The sequence below is a fragment of the Drosophila virilis genome, chromosome 4 (assembly GCF_030788295.1).
Source record: "Drosophila virilis strain 15010-1051.87 chromosome 4, Dvir_AGI_RSII-ME, whole genome shotgun sequence".
Lineage (NCBI taxonomy): Eukaryota > Metazoa > Arthropoda > Insecta > Diptera > Drosophilidae > Drosophila > Drosophila virilis.
Genome location: NC_091546.1, coordinates 22,793,193 through 22,819,953, shown reverse-complemented (window position 1 = coordinate 22,819,953; position 26,761 = coordinate 22,793,193). Strand labels below are relative to the sequence as shown.

At 36.1% G+C, this 26,761-nt stretch overlaps 3 protein-coding genes across 8 annotated transcripts in view; 1 reads left to right on the top strand and 2 right to left on the bottom strand.

Annotated features, from left to right (window-relative positions):
- Window positions 1–26,761, bottom strand: part of DIP-zeta (Dpr-interacting protein zeta) — a 182,136-nt gene that overhangs the window by 69,904 nt on the left and 85,471 nt on the right. The window lies entirely within an intron of this gene.
- Window positions 854–3,057, bottom strand: LOC138911226 (uncharacterized). Of its 4 annotated transcripts, none has more exons than XM_070209067.1 (2): window positions 1,513–3,057; window positions 854–1,457 (listed from the first exon to the last, which is right to left on the bottom strand). In XM_070209067.1, the coding sequence occupies exons 1-2, from the start codon at window positions 2,785–2,787 to the stop codon at window positions 1,446–1,448; spliced, it is 1,287 nt and encodes a 428-aa protein (XP_070065168.1). In that variant the 5' UTR covers window positions 2,788–3,057; the 3' UTR covers window positions 854–1,445. The 4 variants fall into 4 exon arrangements, with proteins under 4 accessions (XP_070065168.1, XP_070065167.1, XP_070065165.1 ...); XM_070209066.1 differs by having other exon boundaries at window positions 1,535–3,057; XM_070209064.1 differs by having other exon boundaries at window positions 854–2,088; window positions 2,143–3,057.
- Or30a (Odorant receptor 30a) lies at window positions 13,976–16,230 on the top strand. The gene is made up of 7 exons (XM_002051067.2): window positions 13,976–14,290; window positions 14,654–14,792; window positions 14,858–15,122; window positions 15,179–15,278; window positions 15,692–15,793; window positions 15,855–15,962; window positions 16,040–16,230. Exons 1-7 carry the CDS (start codon window positions 13,976–13,978, stop codon window positions 16,139–16,141), a joined length of 1,131 nt encoding a protein of 376 aa, XP_002051103.1. The 3' UTR covers window positions 16,142–16,230.

Sequence of the window (26,761 nt, the reverse complement as noted above, 5' to 3'; positions counted from 1 at the left end):
CATAATATCATCCATGTAAACAATTACCTTATTATCTTTTATCATATCACAAAATATGTTATTAACAAATCTTTGAAATACATGTGGCGCAGTTTTTAAACCCATGGGCATCCTAAGAAATTCATATTGTCCTAAAGGGGTAACAAATGAAGTGTATTTAATAGATTGCTCATTAACAAAAACATGAAAATACCCGTTTTTTAGATCCAACTTTGAAAATACTGTTTTTCCGCATAGTCTGTCTAATAAATCGTCGATCAATGGTAGCGGGTAGTTGTCTCTACATATAATTTTGTTCAGTCTTCTAAAATCAATACATAACCTCATGTCTCCAGTTTTTTTCTTCACTAGTACTATAGGTGATGCATACTCTGAACAACTTGGCCTAATGATTCCATCTTTTAAATAGTCGTCTAATAATTCTTGCAACTTTTCTTTTTCCATATAAGATAACCGCCTAGGTGTACAATTAAATACTTTGTCGTTTTCTAATCTTATGCTTAACTCATGTCTTAATTTTGGCTGATTTGGCCTTTTCGCTTTTACATAAGTATTTTCAAATAAATTTTCAAATTCACACTTTGTGCTGTAATCAATATCTTCACTTAAAATATATATATTTTCTCTTTTGTTAGAATCTTCCCAACTTATTGTTAAGATATCCTTCTCAAAATTCTCTTCTAACACTCCCATGATTTCGCTATTCACTGGCGCTTCATTAACATGATTATTAATTTTAACTGCACTGTTTCCTATATCTTCTATAATCACTTTTTCAATCCCGGTTTGATTATAGATAATTTCATCACTAACAACTTCTTCACTATCAGGTTCGAGCTTAAGCTCTCCATAACTAACTATCTCATCACTAACAGTTTCGATCCCAATCACTTCATTTCTAACTATTTCACCACTAATTATTTTATTTCTAACTATCTCATCACTACCAACTTTATCACCAAGCGTTTCCGGACTAACAATTTTCTCACTAACTAATTCATCACTAACAGTTTCATTACTGACTATTTCCTTATTAACGATTTTATCATTTAACAATATAGTTTCATTTTGCTCGTGTTTGATATCTTCATCGTCCACTTTTTTTTGTTTTTCTTTGTAGCTTGTAGCTATAATATCATTTTTACCATTATTCTGGTGATCAACTTTATGCCCGTTCACAATTTTTTATGTTCTTAAATCAATATTTAAACCAAAAGAATCCATAAAATCTCTACCAAGCACAGCGTCATACCTCATAGACTCATTTGCCACAATTATAACATTAAAATAAACATTTATTAACTTTTTCTTCATAAAACATAAAATTTTTCCAAAATTTTTCAATTTACTTTCATTTAAACCTACATACGAATTTGCATCTGGCATACGCTTTACTTTTAATGGCACAAACTTTTCCTTTAAAAATGAAATAGGGCTGCCAGAGTCTATAAGGCATTCTGCAATTATTGATTTGTTAAATGAGTTACTAAAATGAATTCTTAAGTATCTTACATATTTGTTTTCCATATCATACTTTTTATTTGGACATCCTGCTATTAAATGATCCTTTGAGCCGCACGCATAGCAAGATCCTGCCTCCCGTTTGGGCTTTAAACAATCTTTGGCCCAATGGCCCTTAACATTGCAATTGTAGCAACGTTGTTGTTTGTCCGCCTGTGCTTCCTGTGCAGTTTGTTTCACTACATGGTTTCGTACCCGTTTAATTGGCAACTTTATAGCTGCAAACGCACGTAAAATTTGAGCCGGATTGGTAAAGCAATGCATACTAGCTTGAGTGCGCAAGTTTTCGCAAGGTATGCCTCGAATAATACCCTCCATTAACTCCTCTACATCAATGTTGATGTCCTGTGCCAATATGCTTTTTTCGCTAAAATATGTGGCGAACACCTCATCTGGTTTCCAAACCCGATCCTCGAACTTCTGTCGTAGTTCCGACTTCGAAAATCCTCCCCCGAAGGCCAAAACCAATTGATTTAGCATCTCGTCAATCGGAGCAATGATGCGCATAGGGTCTGCATGCAACCACTTCAAAGCACCGCCTTTCAATTTGCTTATACAAAGCAAGTGCTGTTGCATATCATTTAGTCTGTAGATCTTGGCCACATTGAAGAATTGCATTACCCATTTACGCACCTCACTTTCTCCAGTAAATTCTAATAAAATTTCCTTGGCTAACATCATCGCTCCAGTTTGGATGCAATTATTTAAGTTGCCTCCGACAGCGTTGCCACTTTCGTCGATCCTTCCAGCTGCCCCAGCGTTGCCCGCTGCACCAGCGTGATCAGCTGCACCAGCGTTGCCATCCGTTCCAGTGTAATCAGCTGCACCAGCGTTGCCATCCGTCGACCGTGGTCTTTCTTCAGTGTGACCATCCTCTAGCTGCAATAAATCGCCGACTTCACTTTCTTGCTCTCCCCCGTCGCTCCCGCCGATGTGCGAGTTGCGGTTCACCGTTACTTGAAATTCTTCTAGGAATTTTCGAGACGCTTCAATTTCGAGACGCATCAATTTCAGCATCTCGGCGCCATTTGCTATTTCGTCACGCTGTTGTTGCATTATGTTTTGCAACTCATTTTGAGCCTCAATTGTCTGTTCCTTGTTACGTTGAACTTCAAGTTCCTTTGCAGCATCGTCTCGGATGTCCACTGGTACCTTATTTAATCTCGCCATCAGCTCAGTTTTGGTACCCTCTGTTGGCAAATTTAGTAATGCCAACCAACTTTTCAATGTCGCTATTGACACGTCATTTATATTTATATTTTCCATTTTGTTGTGTTTTTTTTTTTTTTCTGAGTCAATCCCACTTCTGATATTGTAATAGTATGATTTTCGTCGTTGATTTAACTTATGTTCGGGTTGCCTTTTTATTTTTAACAACACGTCTTCTTACTGCTAGTACTGTAGAGAGACTGCCTTCCACTTCTTCTCTGCAGCCGCTTTTCTTTATCGATATTTACTTATCGTACTGTTATAATTAACATAGATAGTGACACTATAATACCCTGGCTAGGGTTACCAATGATGCTCTTATCCTATTACAAGTTAATAATTTAAAAGTTGCATTTTTATATTTCTTCAGATCAAATTTATTTTATTATATATTATTACTATTATTGATCATTATACTTTTTTTTAATGTGATCTATATATTTCATAACTTGACTCTCTTATATACTGCTAATAAAATAATATTTAAATGGCATAAAAAGTTCATAGCATTATTACAAAATAAATTAATTTCTTTTATATATTTTGTTTTAAGAGGAATCATGCAGTTAAGCACTATAATATTTACTTGCTTTAATATAAACAACGCAACGCGTTGCTTTCGTATTCGGAAACTCGTTTCAACTATACGGGAAGTGGGATTTATTGTATTATTAGCAATGCAGGAAGTTTTCTGAGAATGAAGCAGTTCAAGCGTTTTGTACTCGAGTAGTGTGCTATCGGCAAAAAGTGGCATTAAAGAATCAAGATTCAAGTATTACATAAACTTCCATTGAATATAAAAACTGTACATATCGGAATATTAAAGTAACTCTAAGATAATAGTATTATCTATGCTTCAACTTTATACGGTTTTAGCCGGTAGATGTGCGAGTAAATGTATTCTGCTTTTTAAGTTCATTATTTAGCTACATATATTGCGGTTAGGCACATTTGAATGCGCTAGATCAAATTTGCTGGGCCTATAAGTTGCCTTGAGGATTAGTTTTGTAAACTTATTTGAAGTTAAATATAATTTGTCAATTTCATATACAGTAGATACTCTTCGATATGTATTATTTCTATGTTCTTATTTAACGTAGGGCATCTTTTTTCGTTGCGAGCGCTTTCCCGCCATATTTTGCTATCTCAAGCGATTTTGTTGGATATTTCCCCAGACTTTAGCTGGCTTATTAGAGGCTTCGTCAATGGCACAGCGTGTAAGTGTTTAGTTGGCATTCAATTCAAGAACACTCGCATGTGTTTTGACCTTGGGTGTCTTATTACTAAGCCTGGTCATAACTAACTCACACACACAAGCTCTCAATGGCTTGGTTTATGTGCTTGGCATTACACTAATCATGCAATTTTTGCTACATTTTGATTGGCCTTCAAGCTCGGGCATTAGCACGTTGAGTGCATGGCTAATGAGAGAAGCTGGCAAATAAGCGCTGTTAGTTAACATTGAGTTAACTGTACGGCCAGCTTTAAGCCATGTTTAACTCATCCAACAACTTGGCATTTGCATTAAATTTGCATTTCAAGCAAATTACAACAACAAGCGAAATGAAACGAAACAAAAGCAGACAATGAAAATTCCGACAACATGAAATTGAGACAATTGGCTGAATGATTGTTGTCTCCCTCTTCTGTGACTTTTCTCTGGCCGTGTCGGCAATTGTCTTTGTCTTGGGGCCACGTAATTTGAAGCGTTCGTCAAGGCAATAGACAACCAAAAAGTTGCAGGAAGTGAAAAGTTGTACCAGAAATGTTTGAAGGATTTTCAAGCCATTGTGCAAGTGCACCGAACAGTTGATAAAGTTTTTGGCATGGTAAAGTGAGTTTTGGGTAAATTGTGGAATGTGAGAAAAAGCTCTTGCTTGCAACTTGAAATATGTGCGTTTACATAAATAACAGTATTTAATTTTATCACTATATCATTCAAGTCAAAAATTTGAAAACCATTTAAAAATTGTCCGTAAAAAAATAGCATAAATTTCCCAAATGTAAAAATAATACAATACAATAGGTAATCGCAAAACAAGTCAATGAATATATAAACGAAATCATTTGCGTATTATTTTTTATAGTAAACAGAACAAATTTTAAAATTTTCTTTTTTAATCGTAGTCAAATTTTAGGACTGCATTATTATCTTAAGCAATTATGCTTCAATAATCGATAAATTCTCAATCATTGACTCTCTTTATTAGCCCATGCAAATTATATACGATTTGAGCTTAGCCAAAAAATCAAACAATGGCTGCGACTACCTTCCTGTAGAGCCTGTGCTCCAAACGCAACCTTACCATATAAATTAAATCACGGTAAGTAAAAGCAACCGCCAACGTCACATTCAAATGGTAAACCAGTGAGGGCTCAACCCTCACCTCGGCGCTATCTCTGCGCACAAACTTGGCGCGGCATTTCATCTAAATGTTAATAAGTCTGTCGGTCGCTGGTCTCGCTATACTCAGTTCTCGTTTCTCTGTAACACTCGGGCTTCGCTTTAACAAGGTGTCAGACGCTATGCGGAGGCATTTTCCACTTGGTCGCGCTGATTGAGCGACGCTGCCTACATCCTTGAGGCAAACGGGCTAAGCGGAGGTGGAAGGGCGCAAAATCCCAACAGCTGGCGGCGCCTTGAAGCTTACATCCTGTTTATTTGACTGGCTTTATTGATGAGACACAGCTTGGGCCGCCTTTCTGTTTGTTTTTACTCGCATTTTGTGTGTGGATTTGCAGGCCAAATAGTTGCGCAAAAATAAAACTGGGCCACGACTCAGGGGCGGCTCGAGTACTTGACTCTTGGACAGGGGTTTATATTGTTGATATTGATTGATTGACTTCTGATTGCCAAGGTATGTTCAGGTGGATACCTACATCAACTATACCCAAGCGTTTCAAGGCCCGTTTTAAGTAAGAAAAAGCAAATAACACTTTGAATAAATGATACCCTGCATTCAAAAAAACAACTGAGCCCTTTTAAAGTAGATAAGCCCCATTGAGCTGATTCATAAGAATTTTAATTTCTATTGGAATCTAAATAGAAATATCTGTCTTTCAAACATTAACACAACTTTTAAAACCTGCCGCTGGCAAGACGAAATCTGGCAAAATAAGCTGTAATTTCCCTGTAAAAGTTACGGCTGCTTAATTCTGTAAAAATATTTTTCAGTATATCAAAAAGTTAACAAATTAACGTAGAATCCAGCCTAAATACTCTACTTTTTTTGTGTCATCAATATTATTTAATGGAATGCGTGAAGAAAGTTCTCTTAAATAAATTTGTAAAGAAATCCACAGATTTTGATTTTAATTTTATACTTTTATTGTAAAAAAGAAATACATATATAACATATATGTCTCTGGCATTTGTTTGCTTTTTCGTGCGATACATGCTAATAAAGAATTCATGTAACTAATTTAAATGCATGAGAATTCGCACACACACACACGCATACATACACAGGTTGCGCATAATAAAAACCAATGCAATTTTTATTTCATTTATGTGTTTTAATTAAATTATATGCATAAAATATTAAATAGCCACGCAATTTGCGTATTTTTGCCGACACAAACGCAAATGCTAATGTTTTAAATTAATTAATAGCAAAAACAACAACAAACGAAAGCAATTAACGTCATTTTAGTCTATTGACTATCAGCTCAAATAATACAACAAAGGCAATTCAAAAACGTTTTTACAAGAACGCCAATGCACTTTAAAACTTGAGCAAAAGCCACTTTAAATGTATTGCAAAAAACCAAAAACTAAAGTAATTTGCTCATCATGCTAATTCATGGCTCCCGAAATTTTACGCCTCGCCAAACTTTACGCACCTTTCCTTCAAAGAAACAGACATAGGGAAGGGGGTCGGGGAGGATACAAGCCATCAATCTCTAATGCGGATCTGACATGAAAAGCAGTTGAAAAGTTTTTGGGTTTTCCTCGCCGCCTTTTAGGCAAATTCACTTGCTGGAAAACTGTGTCAAGGCAAAGGCGGCCTCAGTTTAAAATAAACATAATTTAGTCCAAAATAAATAAGCTTGCCCCACAAAAGTGCGCAGTAAACATCGAATAAGGTATTGATAGATGAGCCTGCAGTAGGAATTGCTTCGCTATTCCGATTTAAGCTAAATTACAACTAAAAATGTGTATGTTCAGACAGTTTCAGACATTTAATCCTCTAAGAAGCAAGTATAAAATTATTCCTAGAGCCAATGCAATTGAAGGTATTCTAATAACAAAAGTAACAGAATTAACCATATTTGTAAGTGGAGCTGGCATAAGCAATCAATAATAGTCAAAGAAATCCATTCCAATGCACATCAGCTGATTGACCTAGCACTCATAACTGACTACACATTGTTTTGCGACGACAAACCCCATAAACAGTTCTTGTTCTTTCTCAAGCCAAAACGAAAAAATTAAAAATTCTCTATCTCTGCGCGTGAAATAAGAAAAGTAATTATTTTTGTTAATGATTGTTTTATTTAATCGAAATATGGCTAATTTAGGTACATATAAATTCATTTATGCTTACATTTCCTAGTGCTCTGACTAGATACATTTCTCATATGCTCACATAGGACTTGCTTGCTTTGCGCTTTTGATTTTAATAGTGGCTTATTTTGCTGCACTGGGTTTTCTTTTTCTTGTAGCTTTCTGTCAGATACAAAATCTTAATCGCCAGCAATTTGTCTGACACAAGGCCCCTCTATCCAAAAACCAATTCATAGCACAATGCTATAGACCCAAGCTCAAAGCAACCTTTTCCATTATAACTCGCTGCGGCTAATACGAGGGCTGCACATACACAAGCCACACACACCCACACACACACACACACACACATACATCAATTACAGCTGTAGACCTTTCAGGCTATGAACTTTGAACCCAGAGGCGCTTCTATAAGCTTCTTTGTGTTTTCCACAAATATTTATGGGCTGAAAACGGACCAGAGGAAAATTATATATATATACTACGAGTGGTCAGAGCTTAAATGGAAGATATTTCTTTTATTTGTAGATTGCCATCTTAATTGAGTTGCAATTGTTAAATGTGAGGGTGGAAACAGAAGCCTGTCATCATCAATCATACAATTACGAAGTAAAATAATTAAAATATGTAAAGAAACTTTTGCTTAATTAGCTGCCATTGCGTATACGCCGTGTAGCTAAGGTGTTGGCCACATTTGCCATTATTAACGCTTGATTTGGCTTCTGGTTGCATGTTGCAATATGAAACTTTGCCGTCGGCGGCAATTTTTATAGAGCTTTAAGCCGCCTTTGTTGGCGCTTCATTTTTATGAGTGGCAATTAAAGTTTTAATTGGCCGAACGTGGCCATTCAAATGGGCGCTTCCAAAATGCATAAAGACAATTGCAAATGCCTGGCGAGAATATCTTAATGCTGTTAAAAGACATATCCAAGGAATATATATATATATATATATATATATTCACAAAGCACTTCGATGTGCAGCTTTAAGGGCTGTTGCCCAGGCAACCTGGCTGCAACAGGAAGCAGTGAACTAACAAGCGCAGGCAAACTTGTATCTTGCAGTTTGTATCTTGTATCTTGTATCTAGCTGCACTTAATACGCGTTATGCGCCAGAGACAAGGGCAAAGGGCGTTTATAGAATGCAAGAAACTTGCAAGTTTTTGCTAGCTGCTAAGTAGGAAAATCGCTTCGAGACACAACACGAACAGCCAGACAGCCAGATATAGAGATAGTAAGAGGTAGAGAGAAAGAGAGAAAGAGAGAGAGAGAGACAGAGAGAGAGAGGAATATAGAAGGTGCGGTTGGAAATAAGTACGTGTCATATGACAAGTGAAATGTGCACAAAATTACTTGTTTTAGCAGCGGTTAAGACGCTTGTCGGTTTTATGCACACATACTACATATAGTTTTATACATATTTATACATAAATATTCAGACACTCGAGTTACTTTGCACTCTTGAGGTTTGCCCCGTGGACATGCAACAAATGCAAATGCAGCGCTTAACTGTAATTTTCTAGATAAACATTTCACAATTCGTGGCATTTCGACAAATATACAAATTTGTTGCTTATTTTGTGGCGAAATATATTTGCAGACAGCAAAACGGGGCGTATACTTAATGTATGCATAAGAAATTTTAATTTCAGTCTGAGGTTACATTTGGCAACAGTTTCTAGACCCAAACGAAGTATGCTCATTATGGCTTAAGAATTTGGTATATAGTATAACATTTCAGTGTAAAATAATAAATTCCCAAATGAATTGAACACCTTTATTATATGAATGTAAAGTTGGAAAAATAAACCAGAATAACGAAAAACACGTTTTTTTTTAATATGTGTAGCTTACATTGAAAATATTTTGAAAATATATTCCTTAGCAATTAACTTAAAATTGTAAAAAATGCTTTGTTGCAATTCGATAAATAATTTACTTTTTGTTGCACATTTTCCTTTTGGTTTTAGCTGGTGTCTGGAAATTTGCAACAATTTAAATATTTATTCCAGAATAAAATTAATCACATGTGATACTAGCATAACAAATCTCTCTAAGAAGAGCCTCATATGCTTTCTATATTGTTGCGACCCAAGTAGCCAACATGTTTCATTAAATCTAACAAAAGGAGCAAGTTGTTTGTTGCTATTGCGGCACCCCACTGGCAAATTACAACGCCGAGCTACAACAAGAAAAACTTGCTGCCAGTTTTCCTTTTTCTTTATTTTTTTTTTTTATTATTTTCTTTTCTTTTCGCTTGAGCTCTGCTGCGTTGTGTTGTGTTGCACACCTCAAGGGATGTCATTTAGAAGGCGACGAGCGTGCGTCAAGTGTAAGAATTAAGCAGCTGCGAACTGAGCAGGCAATAAGTGAGATAAAATTACGCGGCGCAGCCCGCGGGGAGGGTTGCCTCAAATGTAATTGTAAAGTATGCGAATGGGCGACACACAGCCTGAAAAAAAGGCGGAACTGGCACAAGGTCGCTGACGAATTCAATGTGAGATTTAAGTGGTTGGCCTTAAAAGAAACTCAAATTGTTGTAATTTTAAAGAGTTCGCTTTCTATGCGTACCATACTCTTCCAAAATTTCACTTTTTATCAAATCTGCGACGTGACTAAAAAGCTGGCAACAAAAAACTTTTTCAATCTAAAATTATCAAAGTAAACATCAAAGTTATACCAAAAGAAAAAAAAGCGAATAATAATAAAAACAAGTAGAAACTTGCAAATTAGCAAGACATACAAATACTGCATGGGCTAAGCAAAATAGCAGACGTCGCGACACCGAGTGTAAAAGAGATAGGCGCATGGCAAAAAGTTGTACAAGCGAATCAACAAAAATGTTCACACCTCATGTGTAGAATTTAAATTTGCTGCCAACACACGCACACACACACTACAGGGCACACTTTTGAGTGCATGTGCGAGGAGACATGGCTCATACGCCCCAAGAGCCGAGTAGAGTATGGCAAGCACACACTGTGTAAAATTTCATATCAATTTCATTGGGATTAAGTTATATTTTATATTTTAGTGCTTGCCAAGGTGTTGATGTGCTCTTGTTTGCTTCTGTGTGTGTGTGTATATATATGTAAGTTGTAGCTGAGATTTTGTGCACGTGCAGCTCCTTTGATTTTATGTGTTGTGTTTGCCGAAAAAGGGGATTTAACACAAGCCCAAAATAGTGAGTTTACCATAAAGCCTCACTAAACACTGATTCGAAAGAGACTTAAGAATAATTAAAGTTGACGAGAAGAGGAATTTGTCTGAAGAACAGAAAGAATTAAAGAAATCGTACACAATATAAACACCTGATTTATCAGCAATTTCCCTTTTTCTCTAACTGTTACCCATATGCCAGCCATTAGCTTCGAATTACTGAGTTTTTTCCAGATATTTTGAAAAACCAAGGAGTTGTTCATATAAGTACTCAATTTTCGGCAGATCATTCCTAAAACTACGTAAAATACTTGTCTTAACTAAGATCTGTAACAAGTTACATACACAAACAGACAGGCAAATTCTACTGTCATCACTAATATATAAATAACAATATAAGAATGAAGTATGGAACCCAAAGAAAAGGTATCTGATTTTAGCCGTCAAATGTACAATTAGTCACAAGCTGCATAGGAGTTATGTGGTCTGTGAATCTAAAGCATCTAAGTTATATATGTATGTATATGTATATATGTTCTTTCATCATGATGTACTTAATGCAATAGTATTCAGAATTGGATTGTGCCCACTCCAGTTGAGTGCCCCTTTGCCGCATTGCCTGACCATTTGCTTAATTCAATGACTTCTGTGACTCGAAACAACACACTTGTGAATTGGTGCTTGTCACACACACACACACACACACACACACTCTCAGCCAGACACATACTGTGTGCAGTACAATTTCCTGTTCAAGCCGAAAAATACAAATCATAAAAGTCATGGCCCGACAGTTCATAAAAAATGCGACCCAGCGCAGCGATTGCCATACAAACAGGCGCATTACATGGCCAAAATCTACCAATCCCATGACCGGCATATAATTCAAACACGTACCGATACAAAAGACAGAGACAGCACTAGAGAAGGTAACAGAGACAGACGGAAAGAATGCGATAGAGAGAGAGAGAGGGAGAGAGAGAGAGCGCAGCGGGTGGGCTGTAATCAGGCAATTTCATATGAATAAGTTAGCAGGCAATGCCGCCTGAGTGTTTGCAATAAATTTCGTTTGTATTACGAATGCGACGCTGCTTATGAAAATTTTAAAGGCGCCAAACTATGTGCCACAACTGAGATTGGCCCCACCCTCGACACGCCCACAGCAACAACAACAAAATGGAAATTTATTACACCAAAACGTGCACAGACCACGTCCCAGGCCAGAAAAGGTGTTTATTACTTATTTAGAGCGGCACGCCTACATAGACCCTCCAAGGTGCTAGAGATAAAATGTTGGCACGATTTTGACGGCATACCTTATTTTTAGATACGGCTGGTTTACGCTCAAAAGTTAAAAGGATAAGAAAGGTTTTTTAAAATTGTATACTTAAAATAAAATTTCTTAGTAATTTGTTAGCTATTGCACAGCTATCATACAGATAAAAAATGTTAGAACTATCTTTTTTAAGTTTCTAAAAGGAGCTTCAAACTTAAAGAACATTTCACATATCACATATATTTATCTATATTTGTTTCACTTCTTTAATTTATATGAAGTGCGTCGCTCTCAATTTGCTTTCAAGTGGAACATAGATCGGTAATTGTGTATCTCAAAGAGCTATGTTTGTGTAGGGATTTCTAATAATTCAAATTTCCAAAAAGTAGTTAAATAATAATATATGTATATGTACATTTGTTATGATAAGCCGCATGTTAATTTTTATTTTATTTTCGGCGATCATTACTTTAAAAGATCGCTTATTATGCCGTCATAATTTGAGTTTCTTTTCTTGTCTCCCTGCAAAGCAAAGCATGGTTAATATGCTCTGTTCGAGGGTATCATAACAATGTGGGAGGTTGTTCACTCGGCTGCTCACAGCGGGCGACCGGCAGCCACTTGGCCGCTTGGTCGTGCTGTGTAGTACGTGCCTGAGGCTTAGCGCCATCAAGTGGCAATTGGGGAGTGCCGCCTGGTCTCGCCAGCCACTAAACATTTTAATTAGAAAATTTCGCACAGCCAGTTGAGCCGACCGCAAATCCAATTATCAAGTAATTATGCATTTAATTTGGCGCATAGGAGCACCGGACTGATGTGCATTATCGACAAGCGGACAGATCCTTAATACGACTGCCCAACCGAGAGAGCAACAAATCAACACAAGTACGCATATGCAAAAAGCAAAACTTTTCGTTGAATAACTTTGGGCGCCAAGGCGGGCTGGATTTCAATTTTAAGCGTTGCCAGTTGTCTGCATGCCCGAAAACAGTTGGCAAACAAACAGAAAGACAAACACACACATGTACTCACACATGACTATGTATTTGCCACGCCCATCATTCTTTATGTTGTGCTGTCTGCGTGTTGCAATTAAAAGTTTGCCGACGCTTATTACAAATGTCGAGAACCGCAGTCAGGGTATCAAAGAGGTCAAGTGCAGCGTCTGCACAAGTTGCATAGTGTTGCGTAGGGTAATGTCCACTGGCCAGCACTGGTAATTGGCCAATGTCATATTGCAGAACACTTTAAAGTCTTTTAAGCTACCTATTTGAAAATGTTTGCAAATTTTTAACGTCTCCTTTGGACTGCAATTTATTTGGTTTGTTTTTATTTTTTGCATTCACTGCAAGTATAATTAAATAACAGCTCCTAATATTGTCGCAAAAACCCATTTACGTTTAACTAAACATTTTATTCATAAATACCAATACTAAAAAGTAAGTAAAGGATATTATTATGTCTATTGAGGGCTTATATTATTAATATTCTAGCTCCTTTACAATAAATTTGTATACCCCAGCCTGAGTATCTTTTCATGATTCTTCTTTACTGACTTGACAAAAGACTTAAAATGGCATATATTTTCTTAAATTAATTTGTAACTCCATACAAAAAGTAGCATTTGAATAGCATTGTTAGACATTTTCAAATTAAATTAATTTAATTTAATAAATTTAATTTAATTAATAAATTTAAAGGGTTACACCTACATATTTTTGTGTGTATAAATATGAACTAAGTTTATATGAGACGAAGAGAGGCACATGCGAGATGCACTTTTCTTTTATATTCATAATTACATACACAATAAGGTTTGTTATTCTCCGATATAATTCGATATACCCAGAGCAAGTCATTTAAAGCTACAGCACATTGCAAATTTCAATAAAATATATCTGTAATCAATACCTATAATTTTTACATCTGCGATTTTGTAAACCTGGACCTATGCTAAGTTATTAATGGTATTAAATTTGAATTGAAGCATAGCTTTAACTTTGGTGAAAAGCTCTTACAAAAAATTTCTGTTAAAAGCAGACAATTACAGTCCTTGTTAAGTAATATAAATTGAGCTAGTGACAGTCAAACAAAATGAAATGCTTTAGACCTTTAATTAGGCCCTCGCAAGCCAATTAACACCCGCCTACACATCATATCTATGGCGCAGCTAATAATTAGACGCTAATGATGACACCACGCAACCACTGAAACCACAATCATGAAACCCAGCGTCAAGTATATAAAAGAAGCTTTAACGCCAGCCGTGTAGTTTCTACCGTGAGAAGCGTCTTTGGCTTAACATGGACGATGTACAGACGATGTCCACCTCAGAGATGCCGATTTTTGACATAACGCTGCACCTGATGAAGTTCTGGTCATATCTATTCGTTCATAATTGGCGACGCTATGTCGCGCTGACGCCATTTGCTCTCATCAATGTTACCCAATACGTCGACATCTACCTAAGCTCCGAATCCCTGGATTTCATCATTCGGAATGTCTACCTGGCGGTCCTCTTTACCAATACATTTGTTCGGGGTGTTCAGCTGTGTGTGCAGCGCACGCGTTACGAGCGATTTCTGGAACTGTTCAAGGGCTACTATATTCAGCTACTGGTGAGTTTAATACGAATAAGAAGAGTGAACAGCCGTTTTTAGGGTGGCCTAGATTAAGTATATATATCATATACATATAGAACAAATATACAAGCGAATGCAATTTCTTGCTAATGTGTGAAAAATTGAAAGCCGTAAGGCTAGTTATGCCGCAGATGCGTTAAGCCTTTCGCACCCCTTACGGCTTTCCAGATATTTATGTATGGAGAAGCTCTTGTTTTCCCAGATATTTTATGATATTTTCTCACACATCTGCAAACCCATAAATGTTCGGCGTGTCGCAGAGTCCTTATTTTCTCGTTTTAATTATTTTATTGACACCCTTGTCGTTGTCTTAAAACCATAAATATATTCTTATTTCAGAACAGTTCGGATCTGCACATTCGTCAATTGGTGGCTGACGCCACGCAACTTTCGAAAACCATTGGACGCATTAATTTGGTAATGGGAACCTGCAGCTGTGTTGGTTTTGTGACCTATCCCATTTTTGGCTCGGAGCGTGGTAGGCGAACTACACAATCTCGATGTAATTTCTGTGCACATTGGTAATTGTATTTGTATTTGCAGTGCTGCCCTATGGCATGTATGTGCCTGGTATTGACAAATACGCCAGCCCCTACTATGAGATCTTCTTTGTGGTGCAGTTCATAATGACGCCTATGGGCTGTTGCATGTACATACCCTATACCAATCTGGTGGTTACCTTCACACTGTTTGCTATACTCATGTGCCGAGTGCTCCAGCACAAGCTGCGCACCTTACAGCAATTGCGAGGCATACGAGTGCGTCACGAAATTATATGGTGCATACGTTATCAGGTCAAGTTGGCAAGGTGTGCTATTTACCAACAATTTACCCAAGAACTAACAATCCAAATATCCTATACAGACTAGTGGATGCCATGAATGAATTAACGACCAATTTGCATCTGTTTGAGTTTCTGTGCTTTGGCGCGATGCTTTGTGTGTTGCTCTTCTCGTTGATCATTGTAAGTTTCAAACTTAAAATGAAATTCTATATATTATATTTTACTAATTTATATTTTCATTATAATTTAAGATTATTATTTTAGAAAAAGTCTTTTTTTTTATTAAATTCACAACGCTCCTTACATATATGCATCGGATCTTTTTATCATATAGCTTTAATAAGACCAATAGGTCGATTGTAGGTTTTCTTAGGAAAAACGTTTTAATTATCAAAATATTGACTAATTTATTTACTATTTTACTAATATTTTATATTTGTTTCAAGTCTTATTAAGATGAAATATAGCTCTATTTGAAGAATCGGTCGAAAAATTAGTTGACTATGCTTATTTTATTATGTTTATTTTATTAAATTCAGAATGCATGTATGATTAAATGTGATTCGTAATATTTCCCCATTTTTGTTATATAGGCACAAACTATTGCCCAGACTATAATAGTCATTTTCTATATGGTCATGATATTTGCCAACAGCGTTGTGCTTTATTACGTGGCCAATGAGCTTTATTTTCAGGTGGGTCCACAAAAAATATATTTTACCAACAAGTTGAAAATTAAAAATTCCATTTCCTTAGAGCTTCTACATATCTATTGCCGCCTATGAAAGTAATTGGACTGATTTGGATATTGAGACACAGAAAACATTAAAGTTTCTAATCATGCGCTCGCAAAAACCACTAGCGGTAAGGAATCCTTGAAGCTCCTATAAAATACATTTACGCATATATATGTAAATGATTTATATCTGACATATCTTTAGATACTCGTTGGCGGTGTTTATCCAATGAACCTGAAGATGCTGCAATCGCTGCTGAACGTCATTTATTCCTTTTTTACGTTGCTGCGACGCGTCTATGGCTGAGTTGCTTTTAAAGTTAGACCACATTTATCCTTTGTAGATCGGACAATTGTAAAATTGATTGCATTTAGCTTTTGGGCCAATAAACGTTATCCGCAATTCGATTGGCCAATGCATGCGGAATTGCATTTTAACGTTTCAGAGCCAAAAATGGTACAAAAGCCAGAGAAAATAAACTATAATAAAAATGCGTCTGGACTCCATTGTCCGTTGTCTCCCTCCACACTTGCAACCGGGGAGCTGGACACTGAGTACTGGCCAGGACTTTCTTTTGTTGTGTTGGCCCTGTTGGCTATGCCCGGCACGTGCCACTTAGATAACTTCTATTTAAGCAAATATAAATCTAAAGTGTGTTAAATTAGATTAAAATGTTCTCGTAAACTAAATGCTGTGGCAGCAGGAGGCAAGGCATGTGGCCGTCCAGTCTCATGTTGTTTTTCGTATTGCTTACAAATTTAACACAATGTCTCGAAATTGGCAAGCAGACAATTCAGTTAATTAATGTGGAAATGGAAAGCTAAGCTGTTTACACGTGTATACACACTTATATTCCAAACGGGAATACTGAGCAGTTTGTGTACATAAACTTTTTGTATAGCCTTAAGCTAAACCACAGCAAATTTAATTGCCAAACTGCTTTTTGTGATATGTATATATTCTTCTTGGGTTTAGAAAAGCCACAAGCTATTGATACAGTATTTTATTTATGGAAATTATTTGTGGTTTGCTTAGTTGGGCTGTGTTTATTCAAAACTATTCTGCGTTTTAATTTGCCTTGAACAGCCATAAATAAAGGAAGCTGCCTGTTATAAATTTATTTAATAATCATAAATTGACTAACTCGGTAGCTTGACCAAAGTGCAAAGCTTCTCAATTTTCTCCAGCTAACGACATGATGTGAGTATATTTAATTTCAATAAAAAATGTTTAATAATAGAAAGTTAACTAAAAAATAGTAATATAATAATAATGACAATGACAATGACAACGAGAAGTACGATAATAATGATTAAAATATTAGCCCAATAGTTTTCTGTTCTATTATATTCACTTTTTTATCTAATTCAATCCATCCATAATAATATTATAAATTGATAATAATAATAATAACAATAATAATAATTATTATTATTATTAATAATAACAATAATAATAATTATTATTATTAATAATAATAACAATAATAATAATTATTATTATTATTATTACAGAAAATAATAATAATAATAATAATAATAATAATGCATGTTCGCGTACTAGTTTAATTAATTCTATTTTATGTTGTCACTAACACCGGATTTTTATCTTATATTCTCTGTTCTATAATATTTACTTTTTATTTAATTTAATATACGACCTACTTTCTGTTGTTCTGTTTTTTCTGTTCTTTCTTTTTAAGCTCTTTAATTGCTTTGCAAGTCTTTCTTGACATCAGTTTTGCAGCTCAGACTCCGCACATTATAGCTTCAATTTTCCTAATCAACATTAAGTTTCACTTCAGTCAAGCCCCATGCCACAGTCTCAGACATTTCGCACATTCAACGAGTCGTCAAATTGACTTTAATTCAAGAATTTTTTATATGCTTTACACACACACACGCACACAGAAACATACGTACACACACATGCGAACTGCCTCTCTAAAGACCTACAAAAGGAATTGCTGCCTATGTCCCAGTCTGCTGCTTAATGGCATTCCACTGCTCGCTGCTGTCTGTTTCTCAGTTCTCCCCGCTTTCACCTTCCACAAACTTAGCAATGACTCGCCGTTTTACTGCATACTTTTAGGAGCCTCACAGCAGCAGCAAAAACGCTGATGCGACAATTATAGTTATTGTCTGCCTAACCAACCGGGGAAATCTCCAGCCATCCCATCTCCTCCCACTGCCGCTGACTGGTTTCGCGTACGTGAGACAGCACAAACACCTCACAGCTGGCTGTATGTGTGGCAAGTGGGCGTGGCAGCAGTTGCAGCCAGCTTCAATTGCAGAAGCAGCTTCTTTCATTGCTAATGTAAACATGTATTGTTGTAGCTTTGGTACCCTGTTCATTAGCAGCGACGGAGGATAGGTTACGTTGCGCTACAGAAAATCTTAACAATTTATTGCACTGTCAGTGGGGAGTAGACAACAGTGTTAATTATATATTTATTGCAATTATTTTTATCATTACAATTATAGCTTACAACTTTTTAATTAAAAAAGAAAAGGTTGTTAGCACTCTTTACCCTTTACGGCAAAAAGCAAATTTTCCTTTTAGACTCGCTTTGCTGCAGGGTATTCGAAAAGTGCCAAGCATTATTATATTTGGTTTTGTGTTATTGTTGCCGCTGTCTGTCAATGTCTTTGCCGCCAAATTGACACATTTTGTAGTCGCCCCGTGGATCTGCACAGCACTCCTTAAATAGTGTGCTAAAATGTGGTACGTGTTCTCTGTGACAAAGTCTTATCTCTGTGGGTGGCTCAGCTGCTGCCTGGCAATGTTTAATTTCATTGGCAGGTGGCATGAATCGTGAAGCCCTGGAGCTGGTTAAAGTTGCCAAAGAAATTTATCAGAACGCAAATCAATTTTCAACACCTTGCCGCGGGCGTAATTCTTGTGTCTGTCTGTGTGTGTGAGCAGGTTGCCCAAGTAGCTGGCCAGAAATCAAAACCAGCTTTTGCCGCCTTCTGCCGAAGGAGGTGCACTTGACGCCCAGGAAAGATAACCCTTGCAGCATCCCGCTGCCTGGAGTTTGGCTCCATTAGCTTTCATTGGCCGTGCGGCCACACCCCGTATTTTATGCCTATTTTATGCGCATCAGAACAAAATTGCGTACGTGTTGTAATTTTTAAAACATTTTTCTTGTACTATTTTTGGGGCTCTGTTGACATTTGATGTTCGCACGGACGGACTTGCCTTAATACGGCGTCAACCAAAATAAAAAAAAAAAAATGAAAGTAAATAAACTTGTCAAATTTAGGTCAAGCGGTCAAGTGTTTTATGTCGTTGTTGGGCTCCTGTCAAGGGTCTTATGCTGTTTGCCTGCAGTGGCCCGCAGTTTTGTTTTATGTCCATATCAGGCAGGAGGGGTGAAGGAGGGCGTGTTATTATTCGTATATGTGCCGGGTTGAAGCAGCTGTGTTTGGTTAAGAGCTAAAGGATTCGTGTGTCAATATTTGAAAGCTTTAGATACGATAGATTTTCTTAAGATTTTACAAGTGCTGTTTGAAGTATAAATGAAAATGAGAACTGTTTAAAGAAACTTGAATTAAATATATAAAATTTTCATACTATCAAACACAGTCGATATCTTACTGCCACTTCCACTCAAAGCTCTTGCTGTCCCTTGTAAATTTATATTGTCTATCTTTGAGATTCTCATAACTACTCAAAAACTTTCTCGCAAATCTTTACCGAAAGAGTATATGAGGTTTTTTTTGAATTTATGTTACCTCCAAGTTAACGTTTTATTTAGTTATAGTTGAGTTCTAAATCAAATTTGTATTTCTATATGTTATACAAGGGCATGCTCGATTAAACTATAAAAGTATCAATAAATATTTTCTTCATATATGGTTGCTTTATAACACATATTTACATCCTTTAACAAATCTTATGATTTGTAACCTTCATAACAATTTACATTGGCAGATTACGAAGCATTTAGAAGTTGTGCACGACACACCCCAAAACCAACCCAACAAACTACCCTACCCCAGCCATTTCTGTTGCTGCCAAAAGATCAAAAAATAGAAATCAGTTCAACAAAAAGCAAAGTTCAAAAAAGAAACATGGACAAGAAATATATAAAGCCAGGCTAAAAATATGGGCTTGTGGCCGTCGTCCTAAGCCCGCCCAAACATAAATTATTATCACACTAGCCGACATTGACCCAAAAAAAAGTTAGCCTGACAAATTTGTTGACTCTTGAATTTTTCCAAGAGAAGAGGTGGAAATGAGCAAACGAAATTTCACATCGATTCGACAGCGCCTGCAAATGAAATTTGTGCCATGGCCAGCTAATAGAGTGGCCCGTAAATAATTTAAGGAATTGCAATGGCAATTTGCAATGCATTTGTGTGGCAATTGTAAAAGACCAAAGCGAGATTGGAGAAACCAAATTTAATTAACTAACAGGCAAACAACAAACAGATGCCGGTCTCGTACGTAACGTATACGTAATGTATTTGCTTAGGCCAAGCAGCCTGTTTATATTGGCTAAGCCAAAGTTTCTGCTCTACTTCAAACGTAGAGTCTACATATCTAGAGCTTAATTGCCAATGCCAATCAAAGTTGTCGCCAAAATTATATGTTAAAATGCGCTTAATTTGCAAAATGCCAAAAGGCAGGCAGCAAAGTGCCACGGAACGATAGGAGATGCAGTAAATGTTGCACTTTTGGTTCCCAGCTCGTTTGGGAAATTGCCATTTATGCCAGGTTGGCATTGGCAGGCTGGCTGTCTGGCAACAAAATTGTTGTGCAAATCTGATTAAGGCTGTAGTTTGGGTAAGCGATTTATGAATGCCATTGAATGCATGCCGGCCGCAACGAATACTTGACTATGAGTGGCAGGCAGCAAGTGCAAGGATTATGTGCGTCTCTCTGTATCCTTTTTGTGTTGCATAAACCGCCTGCAGGCCAACTGCACTGGCAAATGCGGGCCACAGGTCTGACAAACAATTGCAAGAGGCAGACAAAGAATTCACCAGGTGAATGCAACCGAATAAAGAGCTGCGATAAGAACAACATTTAATCCTTGTATGTGGCTAATACTTGTCACTTGTAAGCACATACTACAGCATATTTACACATTGTAAGTATATGCAGGACATAAAATGATCAAAAGATGAATGACAATAACACTGTTAGAGCAATAAATAGGAAATATGAGCTCAAAGATTTAAGTGTGTGATATTATCCAAATGTATCCTCCTGTGAACAAATGAATATACCCCTTGCAATAAACAAATTTATCCTGATGTCCTAATGTTATTTTATAATTTCTTAAAATATGTATTTGAATAACATTTCTACGGTTTTAATTTTATTTCAAAAATATTATAAAAGTTATGTAAAAACACAAGAAAAATCAATTGCTAAGGTGCCAAGGAGTTGAAAACCTTTCTATACCAAACCAAACCGTTTTTTGGCTACAATAGAATAATATTTCGGATTTATCGACTTAAGTTGTTTTCTCCCATGAAAGTGACTGGTTCAAACTATATTTAACTGTTATCTAAGCTCACTAAACTTCAACATTTTTTTTAAAATCGAATAATGTTTTCATTTGAAGCATTAACCGCCAAAATGTATATATTCAGCTCCATCCTAAAAGCATTTCCCATTCCTTCTTCATAGAAATTTCAAGACGTCTCCTTTGGGCTACTTTGCCACTTGTTGTGTTATTCGAATTTGATTATCATGCGGTTATTCAACATCTTTTCTTCTTTTGCTACTTTTAGCTGGCTACCCGTTTCTACATCTATTTATTATGCATTTCGTTCCATCACTTGTCCAACCAAATGTTCCCGTTGTCGTCTGTTGCCAGTCTGGCGCCTTTGACACTTTTTCGCTAGATATATATACATATATATATATATATACTTTACTTTTTGTTTAGAGAAACGACTATTTGTATCGACGCTGTCGCTCCCCATTTGATGGGGGAATGTCCTCGTGGAGTCGGGCCTGTCCTGGCTGTTCTGTGTGCTTAGTCTCTGTGGGCTACACATTATCACCGTTACGGACCGCTTGCCAGCCTCGTCATTTGGCTTTTTAACATTTCAATTCTAATTTAAATTTTATATTGTTAGCGGTTTCTTTGGCTCCTAGCTACTTAGGCTACGGCCAAGTATAACACAACTTTAACGATTTCTATCTCGGCCAAATATCATAAATATTTGCACAACTTTTGCGTGTTGACATTTTCGAGCTCTTAAGTCACGCCATTTTTACACGCTGGCAATTAGCTAATGTATTCCAACCTTATAATTTGCCTAAATATGTAACGAGGCGTAGCGAAGGTTAACAAAAGATATAAATCGTCTATTTTCATTCGAAGAATTCCAAATATATGAATATTTCAATTATTTATATTATTTTCAATGCAGATAAAATCAAAAAATTTATTTAAAACTTTTTAGCCATAAAACAAAATAAAAATAAATAAAATACGGAAAAATTGGTATTTTAAATTTCATTAAATTTATCTTCTCGAAATCAAAAAATTTGTATTGTTGCTAAAAACATTATAACCCAATTTAACAGAAAAAAATAAAATGATACAGCATATGATCATAATTAAATATTCCTGCTCGAAATGAGATAGTTTTTATTGCTGCTAAGAAAACGTACAGTTGTGCCAGCTACTGTTAGTGCACTGTTAATTATTATAACGATGCTGTCATCTTGATTTTATCTATGATCTGTACTCCTTTTTGAATTTGTGCCCCTTAACTTTTAAAATTTTATAGTGTTTGTTGTGGCTGTCAGTTGTTTTGTTTATTATTATTGTCTGGCTGCCACTGTCACATGTCAAGTGTCAGTTTTGTCGTTGTATTCTGGTTCGAGTCACAGCTGCGGGAAACTATTTTGCATTATTTGCACTTGCTGCAACCGAAAAGCAGAGCTGCAGCACTTGCCAACAGCCCTGCTTATGATAATTTATTGTATATATATACAAATATATACATATTCTTGTATATACTTAAGTACTGTTAAATTTACATGGTAAAGATGAAGAGCAGAAAGTCAGCGGCGCGTTCTGAACTTTTGGCAGCTGGCAAAAAGATTGAAAAGATTTCACAGTCAACGAGTTCAGGGGATGGGAATTAAGCGCAGACAACAGGGGTTGTAATGGGTTAAGCACCATGAACAATGCAGCAGCAATAGTTAGATGAGATGCTTAATGCAGTATATAAGCTGATATGGGAAAGCTTGCAGATTATAGAATAATACTAAAAATCGTAGCCGGTATTTATGTTAAGAGAATCAGTTCATGATTATGATTATGGTTCTTATTAGAACCCACCCACACATTCATTCAACTATCTTATTTGTTTCCGTGTATAAATTGATTAAATATTTAATCCTTAGCTTTTATGCTGGCATCATTTCGTTTTCTTTTCTTTTTAGAATTTCTCTCAAACTGGTTTTCCATATCAAATGAAGATATCAACCTAATGTTTCGATCAATTTACAACATGTCCAACATTGTTACTTGCAAAGTTTTGCTTTTATCTTTGGCACGCATTGTTTATGTATGTCACATTAAAGGCAGCTGCTCTGTCGGGGATGGGCGAACGCGCTTTGTAGAGTGACAGCAATGGAATTTCAATTTTGGCCAGGAACTTTCTAATAGGCAAGCGAAACATTTTGCTACACTTTGCGCCAAATTCAATAAGTGCAAACTTTTCACTTGTTCGGCTTTTGTGCGGGCAACAAAGCCTCTGATTAGCCGGTGACTCCCCATGGGCCACGGCAGGGGCGTGTCGTACAAGTGACAAGTGAATAATGCCCAAGTGTGGGACAGATCTACAGCTCCATTGTAATCACATTTGGCCAAAATGTTAGCTCAATAAACGCCAACAAAGGCGCAAGTTTACAATTCAATTAGATTTAATTTCGGGAAGACAACTTCCGGTGCAAAAACTTTTCGATTGCTTAACTCCAGCTGCCAGCTAGCGGCATAATTAACTGGCAGGTTGCTTAAAGTTTGACTTCAACTTTAAAAAGTTGCAATTTTTTGTTTATTTCGATGGCGTCAAATGTCAAGTGAGAGCGGCCGACATTAAATGCGCAAAAATTGCAAAACTTTTCTCATATAAAACGCATATTAAATCATTTTTATGGCAGACTTCGGCGAGCTTCAACGCAAATTTTCCGACTCATACATTTTCTTGGCTGTTAGTTTCTTTAACGCGAAAGCGACGCCATAAAGAAAAATGTTTTCACCTGTTTACATACTTTTTGTGTTTTCTTTTAGCATTTGCTCTTTATACATTTTTTTCATTATTACAGCACCTTGTTTTATGCTTAAAATATGCGTTAGACGTTGAGTTTTCAGTTTTTACTGCAGTTTGCACGCTGCGTATGAGTGTTATTTTGAAACATTCGTCTCTTTATAGTTATTATATAGTATATAGAATATTTTACAGCATTACTGTGTATATGTGCACTTCTTGGCCACATTTGCAGTTAATTTCGGTGCTTAAATATTTTTAGTTCAGTTTTATTTTTCTTTTTTTTATATTTTTTTGCTGTGAATAAAAATGGAGCTAAAATAGGAGAATAATAAACATGCTTATTCGTTTTTATTTATTTTTTTTAACATCTATTACTTTCCTTCTTATGCACAAATTTGGTTTTCGAGCGTTTTAAGACTTTTACAATTGAAAATTTCGAATAATAAAAACTTTTTTCTTGGGTATTTTGCCAGGGTAAATTTTATTTGAGTACATCCCACTGCAAGCATATAGAATACTCATTGTCAATTGTGCTTCTTGGTTATTTTGTAGTTATTACCAACTTTGGTTATTTTAACAGTTTTTCTTTTCCGTCTAGCTTTGTGCAATTCATTTCCCAAATGTCTTCAATGGCCCTGGCACGCCAACCCAACCAAGACTCCATCCGCCATTTTTATGCTCATTAAATGCGTCTTTGAAGCGATGTCGACGGCAACAACACGAGAAACTCATCAAATAAATCAAATTTTGCTTGTTAACCCCTACATTGAGATTCTTTACATTTTTTTTTCTTGCCTCTCGTGCTGGCCAAAAACTTTTTCTGGTCTGGCCTAAAGGGTTTTACGAGTAGCTCAGCAAAAGTTGCGCCAAAAATGGCGTTAAAATGTGTAATCAGAGAAACGACAGAAAACGGGCTGGGCGTAGCTCGAATCGAGGGACTTGAACTTGTCAGCGTCTGCCGAACGAACTGAACGACGACGGACTGTTAATGAAAATTGTTTCTGGCCTGGGCAAAAAATAGTACATACACACAGAAATAGTATACCCTATACCCTATGCACATCAAGTGGATAGAGTGAAATAACAAAATAAACAACAGTTCAAATTCCTAACAGCGATCGATCCTCGATCCTCCAAAACTCAAAAATATTTGTTCGTCAAAAATAGCCTTGTTTATCAAATCAAATTTAGAGAGAATGTTAAAGCTAGAGCTTCCAAATTGGGGTTACTGAGTTAACAATGAATCGAAGAAAAATTAAATGTAAGTTTCTTTAGTTTGCAGAGTAAATCTATTACTTAGTAAATAAAGCCACAATATTTAACATTGATTATATATTAATAATTTAGCATAAGGTAACTTTTTCTCAGAGTTCATAAAATGTGATGGTTACTAATGGTATATAACCATAACTTTGGACAGTTATCAAAAAAATAGAATATTAATATACTTGGGGGATACAATTTTCCAAGCTGAGCATTAATATTAATTTTTCCAATTTGCTATATGGCATGATTTTTTTTATTTTAATCTTGCTAGAGCTCGCACTGACTACAGGGTATCTCCTAGTCAAACCCTCACGCCTGGCATTTTTTTTTATTGGAGAACTGGCAAGGGTTGAGGGTCTGTTGTAAATGATTGGTGAAAGTCACACGCCCGCAGCGTTGCCAAACTAATTAACGCCAAATGCGGCTGTGTTCCTTGAATCATGCTTGATGGCGCAGCTGAGCGTCTGCGAGAGATTTGAAAGGGTTCCTTAAAATTCTACCCAAGCCAAGTTTTTATTTTGCTTGACTGCATCTATTGGAATGCTAAAGAACAAATAATACGGCCAGGGCAAAAATAATGTAAATGTGTAAAGTACTCGAAAGTTATCAATTGTGCTTTAAGATTTTTTAATAAGATCTAAATGGGATTTTTTTTAAATATATTTGAGTAATATCTTAATCTTAGTTGCATAATAAATAAATAATTATATATCTGATGAAAATATAAAAAATATTCTCATATCAAATAGTACGAATAGGGAAATTCAAGCCTTTAAGGACAAATTATGTATTAAACTAACACCGATTTATTCGTAAGAATAAAATTTAAAAAAGTTTTTATGCAGATAAAAAAAAGTGTAAGGTTGTCGTTTGTGAATTAAATTTGCAAATGCAACAAAACTGTCAACACAATTGTAAATAAACCGTGTTTAGGAGTAGTTTTATTGCAGCAACTGTCACTTCTCCTCATGAGTAGTTCTGAAAAGCCTTTATTTGCTGTGTTTGTTTTTGGACGTTTAGCCAAAACGAATTGAAATTTATTTCACTTGACGTTTTGTGAGTCTTCAGCGTCTAGACAAGCGGCACTTAGGCACGCGCCTTCAGTGCCACGCCTCATCTTCTGCTCTCCAGCTGAAGTTTATGCTGCAGCCTAAAGGAGCGCCAGGTCAAACTGACATCGAATATTTATGTGCACTTAAGAGTATGCAATGAAAAATTAAAATTTATTTTCTGACATCAAAGATTCCGGTTAAATCATAATGAATATTGAGTTGGTGTAAGGCAAAAGTGTCATAGAAGTCAGAGTAATGTTTAATTTCACATAAGCATTAAATTTTTTATATTGTTATCTAAATTTTATGAAACATTTTTAAGTATTTTTTTTTTCAACGGCTTATTAAAAACCGATATT